This window comes from Vipera berus (assembly GCF_964194415.1).
Source record: "Vipera berus genome assembly, chromosome: 2".
Classification (NCBI taxonomy): Eukaryota; Metazoa; Chordata; class Lepidosauria; order Squamata; family Viperidae; genus Vipera; species Vipera berus.
In genome coordinates, this window is record NC_138203.1 from 280,122,170 (window position 1) to 280,134,727 (window position 12,558).

Consider the following 12,558-nt stretch of genomic DNA (forward strand, 5'->3'; position numbering starts at 1 on the left):
TTTGATGTTAAGGAATGGCATTTGTGCAGTTATACATCAAAGCTTTACACTAAATGTTGCTGAAATGAATATAAAATTACAAGAATATTATAAGTGGAGAATAGTCAATGTCTTTGTTTATGGTTCAGAGGCTAATTCATTCACAATAGGAATGATAATTGTACAAGGAGGACTTCAACACATTCAGAAAGATGTTGTAGATAAAGTCTGGATCACAACAGCTCTGTGGGATCTCAGCCTTGATTTTATGTTTAGTGTCCATTCCTTGAAACATGTTGGTGGGATTTTTTCCTTTCTGATACAGAAAGGGAAATGGACAAACTATGATGCTTTTACGATCATTGTCACATCCATATTTAACTTTTTGGAGAAACGTTTTACATGTTCATCCACTAAGGATGCCTTTTCGGTGAAAATCTGGAGACGGTGCAAAGAGAGAGAAGAACTGGAGCCTCTCATGAAGGAGGAGATTGATCAGATCCTGGCTGTAGACAGCTACCTCATTTCCAACACTATTTGGGCTTTGGGAAGGTCCTTAAATTTAGCTCATATGTCCACATTCAAGAGATCAGTGAGGAACAGGGGGGTGAAGGTGGAAGCTCCAAGACTGAAGCCATGGCAGGTATTTCTTTTCCATTAGACGTATTACCCCTGTGCATGGGAAGCAGTTATTGAAGTGAAGGTTACTTATTATGAAAAACTAAATTATCTTGAAAGTCAACTTCAACATAATTTGAACCTTCCATGTCCTTCACTTTCCTTTCCATTCCCTTTGATCCTTGTTTTGTAATATTTCCCTGCTGTTTTTTATGCTTTTCAAAACAACTACATTGATATCTTGATTGTTGAGCCATCATCCTTTTATCTCACACTGATAAGAGTCTAAGATCACACATTAGACTGTTGGAGACAATCAGGTAATTCTCTCCAGCCTTGGAAAGGAATGTCTTAGCATAAAGGAAGAAGATGTGGACTAATAACTTTGGATTATTGGTGATACATCCCATGGTAAATCAGTGGTCTTCCCCAGAGAACAACATGGGAAAGTAGGAAATGTGGAACTCCCCAACTCAGTTGGGGAAGTAAGTATATAAAACATGTCTCAGGTTAAAGGAAAAAACTATACTGGCTGAAATTTGCTTTTTATTTTAATATTTGTACATTAATTTTAGGTTAATAAGAATGAAGAAATGGAAAAAATAATTGTTTGCCTTTAGAGGAATTCTATATCAGCATTTCTGTGATAAAGCAATGGGAAGAGGAACATGACCAGATGCTGAGACACCTGTCCATTACAACCATTGTTCTAATTTACAGCTATTATTACTCCTATGATTATTGATACTCTCCTAAACAAGTTGGATACAGAAAATAGAATCTAGTATTTGAAGACAGAGAGAGAAATATTCAGATCCCTCCCAGCATCAACCAAAGGGGTATTTTCAAAGAATGTCTAATGTCCTTTTTAAAACTCTTCTTTTCCTTTCCAGCTTAATTCCTTTCTTCAAGGCTCTCATTTTCGCAATCATTCCATAGAAGGAGTATATCTGGATGAAAAGGGAGATCTGACAGCTGACCTGGACATTGTGAACTGGGTTGTTTTCCCAAACAAATCTGTCAAGAGAGTTAAATCTGGGAGTCTAGAAAAACTGACATCCCAGGATTTCAAATTTTCTGTTGACCAGAAGAGCATCACACAGTTAGAAATGCTGAATAAGGTGTGACAAATATTTATTTTTCTTCCACAACAACAGGATTAAACTTTTGGGATGGGAGGGAGCTTGTTTTGAGTTTTCATGTCAGCTGACTAAGCTGTCAAGAGTGCAAACTTCTTATCTGCTGACTATTCAGCGGGCCATGAAAAACATAATCTTCAATACTGATAAAACTGTTCATTGAACTTGTGGAAAAAGAAATAGATTGAGCCAGTTAAATATAAAAGTTCATTTACTTAGAAAACCAAAAGGTTCATCCAACTTCCCCCTGATAATGTTAACATTTAAATTGAATATGAAAGTCTAAATCTGTAGTGTATGTGAAACATTAGAAGGGAAGAGAAACAGTGATGGAATATGCAATCATGTGTTTGATGAACTTCAATTTTCCTATTGGCTTCTAACTAGTCAAAGCTAATTCCTGAACTGAAGATCACCAAGTCCTTCTTTGTTCGACATTTTTTTGAAACTATAATCATTTTCTGGGCATTTTCCCTTTCTCTCTTCAGACACGTGCTCCTTCCAGGTGTGTGGAAAGCTGTCGTCCTGGATTTAAGAAAGTGCCCAAGGAAAGGAGACCCATCTGCTGTTATAACTGTCAATTTTAATCCAAAAAGCTTTTATATTTCTGCAAGTCCACCACATATATGTGGAGTCAAAGCAAATTCTTGAACTGGAGATCACCAAATCCTTCTTTCTTTGATTGACATGGTTTTGAAAATAATTTCATATCCTGGATTTTTCACCTCTCTCTCCTCAGACCCTGCCTCCTTCCAGATGTGTGGAAAGCTGCCATCCTGGATTCATGAAGGTGGCTCAGGAAGGGAAGCCCGTTTGCTGCTACGACTGTCATCCTTGTGCAGAAGGTACCATCTCCACCATGGAAGGTGCGTGACACCAGACAAAAGAGGTAGACTTTTGGGAGGACCATAGATCCTGATATTGTTCATACCATCGTTTTTAAAAAATAAAAAAAAAATCATTATTAATAATTTATTACATAATGAGTGATAAGAAATAAACTTGGAATTCAAATTGGCAAATTATTAAAAAAAAGGGTGTCTGCTTACCTGGCATGGATGGGAAGATAAAGAAACAGGGGATTCCATCAGCCAGGAAAATGGCTGTCCAGACAGAAGATCTGACAACCTAACACCAGAAGCTAAATTAATCGTGAAATATCATCGAAAGAATCCTAGGTGGAAAGCACCACTGAGACTTTGGGTCCAACTCTCTACTCCTTCCTCTGCTTGAGATAGGAGTTTCCAACGATCAGTTCTCCATGTGGCTGGGCAGCAGACTGCTTTGAATTTCAGCTCTAAAAGGTAGTTCATAGAATATTTAATAATCTAATAATAATTTAATTTGTATACCGCCCTTCTCCCGAAGGACTCAGGGCGGTGAACAGGGCAATAAATAATAAAAACAGGATACAAAGATTAAAAAGTAATTAAACAACAATGCCCGTAATAAATTAGTACATAATTAAAAGTTAAAACCGATTTATAAAACCCAACCCCATCCCATCAGACCAGGCCAGCTTGTTCAAAAAGGAAGGTTTTGAGATCGCGCCGGAAGGAGCGAAGGTCGGGGGCCGTCCAGAGCTCAACCGGCAAGCGGTTCCATAGGTCTGGCGCGCCCACAGAGAACGCTCTCCCCCTGGGGGCCACCAATCGACATTCTTTGATCGGAGGCAGCCTGAGGAGGCCCTCTCTGTGGGAGCGCACTGGACGGAGGGAAGTTGACGCCGGCCGCAGGTGTTGCCGTAGGTAATCTGGACCCATGCCATGTAGGGCTTTGTAAGTCATCACTAACACCTTGAACCTCACCCGGAGAGCAACCGGCAGCCAATGCAGCTTGCGGAGCAAAGGTGTAACATGGGAGTATCGGGAAACCCCCAGGACAACTCGCGCGGCTGCATTCTGCACCAGTTGAAGTCTCCGAGTGGACTTCAAGGGCAGCCCCATGTAGAGAGCATTACAGTAGTCTAGACAAGAAGTCACGAGTGCATGAGTGACTGTACGCAAGGCATCCCGGTCTAGATAGGGTCGCAACTGGCACACCAGGTGAACCTGGGCAAAGGCCCCCCTAGTCACAGCTCCAATATGCTCTTCCAAAGAGAGCTGTGAATTTAGAAGGACCCCCAATATGAAATACAAACAACGGAACTTCTGAAAGCGGTCACACCTCATTCTGGGAATTTATGGGACAGAATCTCATTTGCCTTTGGCACTTTTTCTTCCTCATTTTCTTCCTCCCTCAACCACTGCTGAATGCTGCTCTTCTCCACCCATATTCATCCATCCCTTCACCAGTTTCACTCTAATGAAGAATGTGATGGAAAAACATGCTCTACAATAGATGTTAATCTTGCTCTTTTCAGATGCTGAAAAATGTACCAAATGTCCAGCAAACCAGTATCCCAACATCAACAGAGATGAATGTATACCTAAGATTGAAACTTTCCTATCCTATCAAGAAAATTTGGGGATCATTCTAGCTTCCCTTGCCTTATTTCTGTCTTTGATAACAGGATTAGTATTGGGAATCTTCATTAAATTCCAAGAAACTCCCATAGTCAAAGCCAATAACCGGGATCTCTCCTTCATCCTCCTCATCTCCCTCTTGCTTTGCTTCTTGAGCTCCTTACTATTTATTGGCCAGCCAATAAGAGTCACCTGCCTTCTCCGACAAACAGCCTTCAGCAACATCTTCTCAGTTGCCATTTCTACCGTCTTGGCCAAAACAGTCACTGTGGTGTTAGCTTTCTTGGCCACAAAACCAGGGAATAAAATGCAGAGATGGCTGGGGAAGAGCCTGGCCAACTCCATCATCCTTTCCTGTTCAGGTGTCCAAATTGTTGTGTGCAGCATCTGGCTGGGCATTTCTCCCCCATTTCCTGATTTGGACACATACTCGCAATCTGGGGAGATCATTCTTCAATGTAATGAAGGTTCTGTAGCCATGTTCTACCTTGCCCTAGGCTATATGGGCTTCCTGGCTGTCATCTGCTTCATGGTGGCTTTCTTTGCCAGGAATCTACCTGGGGCCTTCAATGAAGCCAAGCTCATCACCTTCAGCATGCTGGTTTTCGGTAGTGTCTGGGTATCCTTTGTACCCACCTATCTTAGTACCAAAGGGAAGTATATGGTGGCTGTGCAAATTTTCTCCATCCTGGTTTCAAGTGCCAGCCTGTTAGGCTTCATTTTTATCCCCAAATGTTACATTATTTTCCTAAAACCTGAACTGAATACAAAAGAATATTTGATGTCAAAATAAAATAAAAAATAAATTATTATATCCAAGGCACTGTCTGATGGGATGAGAAGACTTCACCTCCATCCCATCCCACTCTTAGTTCTCTTAGTATGGTTTTAGTATAGTTTTTAATAATATTCTAATTCTGTGTTGTTTTAATGTTTTAACTATTTTTATTTTTTCTAACCTGCAAGCTGCCCAGAGTTACTTTGTAGGGGAGATAGACTGCATAAAATGTAATGAATAAACAAAGTCAGTTAGAAGTGATGAAATTTCAGGAAATTCTGATGTGTATATGTGGTTTTTAAAAATAAAAAACTTGCAACTTCAGAAGCATCCATCTTTACTTCTGTGCAGAAATAAAATACTGAATTTGGCTCAAATTCCATTGGTATAAGGAACTCAGTGTTGGCCTGGCCCAACAGTCACATGATAGCACTCTGGGTGTTTAGCAACTAGTTCACCTTTATGGTCATTTGTAGTGGTCTGCTGTCCCATGATTTTGATTTTCAATGTTTTTGGTCAGATGATTTAACCATACATATTAATAATTAAATGAACTCTGGTTACTATAGGTAATGGAGCTCAAGTCTCTTCCTGTGTCTGCTTTCCTTCAGAAGTCCAAAAGGAAGAAAAATTAAAACAGGGAATAAATTATCTCCCATAAATTAAGAAGTAGGGGCTATTTGGAAACTCCACACACCAAAAGAAAATAATTTCCTACTGCAAATTTGAATTGTTCTAATAATAGACTGTAGCCTTATATTGCTACATATTGAATAAATGTAATCAATTTCAATCAAATAATGTTATTTTTGCATTAGTGGCAAATGCCATGAATACCAGCTGGCAGTCAAATGCCACAATCCCAAATCCTTAATCTCTACCGACATCGACACCAAGCAACATCAGTTTGATTGGAGCAACACTAAAATCATCGGCCACCCACTAACTTGTGAGTTCATCGAAGCCTGGCACTCCACAAGCAATTCCATCAATAGACACATCTACCTACAACCAGCCTATGAATCCCTCAGAATCCAAATGAACCACACAGCCAGCCAGAGACAGCACCGACTCTCAACCAACTCATGCAAGTCCCCCCTCCCACCAGCAGTTCACCTTCCAATGATCCTGACCTGATGTAACCTCCCCCTCGCCAGACCCATCACAAGCCTCTCACTGATGATTCATACCAGACTCATTACAAGACCCTCAGTTGACACACCCTCACCTGAAGCTCTTATAAACAGAAGAACACTGACATTGACATCCCTGAACCTCCACTGAAGATGTTACCTAGCCTGGCAATGAAAAGTTTGGAAACCAGCCCACAAGCTTGGAGAACAAACCTTCTCCCTCAATGTTACTTTTCTCACAGAAGGTGAACTGAGTGGTATGCCAATATTGAGCCTGGATGAGTAGATTGTTGAGGATATGAAGGCTCCATATAAGCAGAAATGAAGAAATTGATGAACCCAGGCTGAGTGGACATGGGTAGTTGTATACATTTAGTGTTAGGCCAAGGTAGGTGAAATTGGAAGTACTGGTAACCTATTATAGGGCAAGATGCCCCTATAATCTAGTGATTATGCTGACTTTCATACTGTGGTCCAGGTGGCTAAATTGCTGGAGTTATTGGTGCCAATGCTTAATGTCAGATCTTCCTCCAAAAAACAATCTTGATCTATATCTTGATGGTGAATGAAGCAATGGTCCTGGCATGTGTTACTGGAACCAGGTTGGTCAAAGACTTAAAGTTGTTGTTGTTAGTTGCGAAGTCGTGTCCGACCCATCGCGACCCTATGGACAACGTTCCTCCAGGCCTTCCTGTCCTCCACCATCCTCCGGAGTCCATTCAAGCTCACACCCACTGCTTCAGTGACTCCATCCAGCCACCTCATTCTCTGTCGTCCCCTTCTTCTATTGCCCTCAATCTTTCCCAGCATTAGGCTCTTCTCCAGTGAGTCCTTCCTTCTCATTAGATGGCCAAAGTATTTGAGTTTTAGCTTCAGGATCTGGCCTTCTAAAGAGCAGTCAGGGTTGATCTCCTCTAGGACTGACCGGTTTGATCGCCTTGCAGTCCAAGGGACTCGCAGGAGTCTTCTCCAGCACCAGAGTTCAAAGGCCTCAATTCTTTGGCGTTCAGCCTTTCTTATGGTCCAGCTTTCACTGCCATACATTGCAACTGGGAAGACCATAGCCTTGACTATACGCACTTTTGTTGACAGGGTGATGTCTCTGCTTTTTAGTGTGCTGTCTAGATTTGCCATGGCTTTCCTCCCCAGGAGCAAGCGTCTTTTAATTTCTTGGCTACAGTCCCCATCTGCAGTGATCTTGGAGCCCAGGAAAATAAAATCTGTCACTATCTCCATTTCTTCCCCATCTATTTGCCAGGAATTGAGAGGACCAGATGCCATGATCTTGGTTTTCTTAATGTTTAGTTTCAACCCAAGTTTTGCACTCTCCTTCTTCACTCGCAACAAGAGACTCTTCAGTTCCTCTTCACTTTCTGCCATTAGAGTGGTGTCATCTGCATATCTTAGGTTGTTGATGTTTCTTCCGGCAATCTTAATTCCAACTTTTGATTCATCTAGCCCTGCCTTTCTCATGATGTGCTCTGCATATAAATTAAATAGGCAAGACGACAGTATACAGCCTTGCCGGACTCCTTTCCCAATTTTGAACCAATCAGTGGTTCCGTGTCCAGTTCTCACTGTTGCTTCTTGGTCCGCATATAGGTTTTTCAAGAGACAAATAAGATGGTCTGGTATTCCCATCTCTTTAAGGACTTGCCACAGTTTGTTATGATCCACACAATCAAAGGCTTTAGCATAGTCAATGAAGCAGAAGTAGATGTTTTTCTGGAACTCTCTAGCTTTCTCCATGATCCAGCGTATGTTAGCAATTTGATCTCTAGTTCCTCTGCCTCTTCGAAATCCTGCCTGTACTTCTGGTAGTTCTCGATCCACATACTGCTGGAGTCTAGCTTGTAGAATTTTAAGCATAACTTTACTAGCATGAGAAATGAGTGCAATGGTGCGATAGTTTGAACATTCTTTGGCACTGCCTTTCTTTGGAATTGGAATGTAAACTGATCTTTTCCAATCCTGTGGCCACTGTTGAGTTTTCCAAATTTGCTGGCAAATTGAGTGTAGCACTTTTACTGCATCGTCTTTTAAGATTTTGAATAGCTCAGCTGGAATACTGTCACCTCCACTAGCTTTGTTGTTGCTCAGCTTTTCTAAGGCCCACTTCACTTCACATCCTAGGATGTCTGGCTCGAGGTCAGTGACCACCTCATTGTGATTGTCAGGGATGTTAAGCTCATTCCTGTATAGTTCTTCTGTGTAATTTTGCCACCTCTTCTTAATCTCTTCTGCCTCTGTTAGGTCCCTGCCATTTTGGTCCTTTATCATGCCCATTTTTGCATGAAATGTTCCTTTCATCTCTCCAATTTTCTTGAAAAGATCTCTGGTCCTCCCTATTCTATTGTTTTCTTCTATTTCTTTGCATTGTTCATTTAAGAAGGCATTCTTATCTCTTCTAGCTATTCTTTGGAATTCTGCATTTAATTGGGCGTATCTTTCTTTTTCTCCCTTGCCTTTCGCTTCCCTCCTTTCCTCAGCTATTTGCAAAGCTTCCTCAGACAGCCATTTTGCTTTCTTGCATTTCTTTTTCTTTGGGATGGTTTTGGTTGCTACCTGTTGTACAATGTTGCGAACCTCTGTCCATAGTTCTTCAGGCACTCTGTCTATCAGATCTAATTCCTTAAATCTATTTGTCACCTCTACTGTATATTGAACAGGGATATGATTTAATTCATACCTGACTGGCCTAGCACTTTTCCCTACTTTCTTTAATTTAAGCCTAAACTTTGCAACAAGAAGCTCATGGTCTGAGCCACAGTCAGCTCCTGGTCTTGTTTTTACTGACTGTATAGAGCTTCTCCATCTTTGGCTGCAGAGCATATAGTCAATCTGATTTCTGTGTTGACCGTCTGGTGATGTCCATGTGTAAAGCCGTCTCTTGGGTTGTTGGAAAAGAGTGTTTGCTATGACCATCGTATTCTCTTGACAAAATTCTATCAGCCTGTGCCCTGCTTCATTTTGTACTCCAAGGCCAAACTTGCCTGTTATTCCAGTTATCTTTTGGCTTCCTACTTTAGCATTCCAATCCCCCATGACGATAAGGACATCATTTTTGGGTGTTAGTTCTATAAGGTGCTGTAGGGCTTCATAGAACCGGTCAATTTCATCCTCTTCAGCACCGGTGGTTGGGGCATAGACTTGGACTACTGTGATATTGAATGGTTTGCCTTGGATTCGAACTGAGATCATTCTGTCATTTTGAGGATTGTATCCCAGTATTGCTTTTCCTATTTTTTTATTGATTATGAAGGCTACTCCATTTCTTCTGAGGGATTCTTGCCTGCAGTAGTATAACTGATGGTCATCTGAATTAAATTCACCCATTCCTGTCCATTTTAGTTCGCTGATACCTAAGATGTCGATGTTTAGTCTTGTCATCTCTTGTTTGACCACGTCCAGCTTTCCTTGATTCATGGATCTTACATTCCAGGTTCCTATGGAGAAAAAAATCTTTACAGCATCGGACTTTCCTTTCACCACCAGACACATCCACAGCTGAACGTCCTTTCGGCTTTGGCCCAGTCGCTTCATTCTTTCTGGCGCTACTAGTACTAGCCCTCTGCTCTTCCCCAGTAGCATATTGGACGCCTTCCGACCTGAGGGGCTCATGTTCCAGCGTCATATCGTTTTGCCTTTTGGTACTGTCCATAGGGTTTTCATGGCAAAGATACTGGAGTGGTTTGCCATTTCCTTCTCCAGTGGATCACGTTTTGTCAGAACTCTCTGCTATGACCTTTCCGTCTTGGGTGGCCCTGCACGGCATAGCTCATAGCTTCATTGAATTACGCAAGCCCCTTCGCCACAACAAGGCAGTAATCCATGAAGGGGGACTTAAAGTTACCTTGCCAGAAAGCCGGGTAGAGGTGGATTTTTCATGAGAGCCCCTTATCTATTTGTAGTGTTCCTATCAGCCTCATCAGGTATACCAGACAGAAAATATGATCAGATAAACCAATTCTACTTTATTGTAAAGCTACATTAACAGAATCTTTCAAGTCTGAAGGCACAAGAAAAATGAAGATGGCCTTCAAGATGAGCTGGGAGTGAGTTCAAGACTTCTACAAGCACTCCTAACATTTAGTATACTATCAACGCAGTGGCCAGGTGGGTTACGACGCTGAGCTTGTCGATCAGAAGGTCGGCAGTTTGGCGGGTCGAATCCTGAGTGCCGCGTAGCAGAGTGAGCACCTGTTACTCATCCCAGCTTCTGCCAACCTAGCAGTTTGAAAGCACATAAAAGTGCAAGTAGAAAAATAGGGACCACTACAGTGGGAAGGTAACAGCGTTCCGTGCGCCTTTGGCGTCTAGTCATGCCAGACAAGTGCTGGCTCTTCGGCTTTGAAATGGAGATGAGCACTGGCTCCTAGAGTTGGAAACAACAAGCACGCATGTGCGGGGGATATTGTTTCCTTCTTGCTGTCCAAACATGAGTGAGAAGGACAAAATCAAGCTACCAATAAAGAAAATCACAAAGCATACAGTAAAGTTGCATCTCTGGGACTAAATGTGGAATTGCATTTTTAAAAACTGACTCCAACAGCACCTTCTCTGGTTTGAACAGTGAAATAATTCTTTCAGAAGAATCAGACTTGGAACAGACAATTAAGATGATGAATCCACTCATTTTCTCATTTCAAGAACCTTAACCAACAGCTGGAAGACCATCCAGCATTTCAACAACCCAGTCATTATTATTATTATTATTTATTGGATTTATATACCGCCCTTCTCCTGAAGGACTCGGGGCGGTGTACAGGGCAATTAAAACACAATATACAATATACACTATACAAAGTTAAAATAAATTAAATTAAATTAGCCCTAATAAGTAAAACACATTCTAAAAGTTTAGAATTAAAAAACTTAAAATCCCAATCCCTCAGTCCAGGCTGGCAAGCTCAAATAACGAAGTTTTCAGGTCGTGGCGAAAGGAGCGAAGGTCAGGAGCCATCCGGAGCTCAACAGGGAGTTGGTTCCAGAGGGCAGGCGCGCCCACAGAGAATGCTCTCCCCCTGGGGGCTGCCAGTTGGCATTCCCTGGCCGACGGCACCCTGAGGAGGCCCTCTCTGTGGGAGCACACAGGACGATGGGAAGTTGACGTCGGCAGAAGGTGCTCCCGTAAATAATCCGGACCCATGCCATTTAGGGCTTTATAGGTCATCACCAGCACCTTGAATCTCACCTGGAAGACAACTGGAAGCCAATGCAGCTCGCGGAGCAGAGGTGTTACATGGGAGTATCGGGAGACCCCCATCACAACTCGCGTGGCCGCATTCTGCACCAGTTGGAGCCTCCGAGTGGTCTTCAAGGGCAGCCCCTTGTAGAGAGCATTGCAGTAGTCAATACTTGAACAGGGAATTTTAGCATTAAAAAACAAAACAATCTTTAAGGTGGATGTTACTCTTGCTCTTTTTCAGATGCAGAAAAATGCACCAAATGTCCAGCAGATCAACATCCAAACAACAACTGAGATCATGGTTTTCCAAAGATTAAGACTTTCCTTTCCTATCAGGAAAAATTGGGGGTTATCTTGATGTCCACTGCCTTGTTCCCATGCTTCATCTTGGGGATCTTCATTAAATTCTAGGAAACTAAGAAGTTTAAATTATATCGACAGCATTCCTCTGGTCCACTAGTTTTGTCACTTGGTCAAAGAATGCAATAAGGTTTGTCTGGCATGATCTGTTTTTGACAAACCCATGTTCGCTGATTTGTTGTTTGATTATCTTTTCCAGAATCTTCCCAGGTATTGAGGTCAGGCTGATAGGTCTGTAGTTTCCTGGATCTATTTTTTCCCTTTTTTGAAGATGGGAACTACATCAGCTCTCTTCCAGTCCTCTGGTAGTTCCCCAGTGCTCCAGGATCTTTGAAAAATATAGTTCAGTGGTTCTGAGATCACGTCTGCCAGTTCCTTGAGAACCTTGGGGTGTAATCCATCTGGTCCTGGTGATTTGAACTCGTCTAGGGTGGACAGGTGCTCACTTACTATTTTCTTGCCTATCTTAACTTGCGTTTCTATTCTGTTTTTTATGGCACTGGTTTGGGTAGGTTGGACTGTTTGTCCTGGATCAATTAAAATTCAGGTGTCAAATCCTTCCATGGGAAAGAGGGAACTCTCATGTCTTTATGACAATTACTCCCTTCCTTTTGAGATTTAAATCGGAGATACAAACCAGATCTCTTCCCCCCCTTCCTTTGTTGTTTTAGTACAAAGGTTCTCCCCCTGGTTCTCCCCCAGCCTCCTGGCAGTCTGAATAAACATCCTTGCGCCTATTAACATCTTCTCTTCTCCTCCTTGGAAAAATGTCAGAATCCAGTGGGGTTGTAAGATTTTTAGAACATACATATAGGATTTTATGAATGGGATATAAATGGATTCTGACATCTAGATTATGACACCAGCTTTTAAATAAAGGAGGGTTCTAATGTATGTC

General features: G+C 41.9%; 1 protein-coding gene across 1 annotated transcript; it reads left to right on the top strand.

Moving 5' to 3' along the window:
• Nucleotides 1-2,361: 2,361 nt before the first annotated feature.
• LOC308663016 (vomeronasal type-2 receptor 26-like) lies at nt 2,362-4,994 on the top strand (the record flags this gene model as incomplete). The annotated part of the gene is made up of 2 exons (XM_081319160.1): nt 2,362-2,602; nt 4,099-4,994. Exons 1-2 carry the CDS (start codon nt 2,521-2,523, stop codon nt 4,992-4,994), a joined length of 978 nt encoding a protein of 325 aa, XP_081175286.1. The 5' UTR covers nt 2,362-2,520.
• Nucleotides 4,995-12,558: the final 7,564 nt, after the last annotated feature.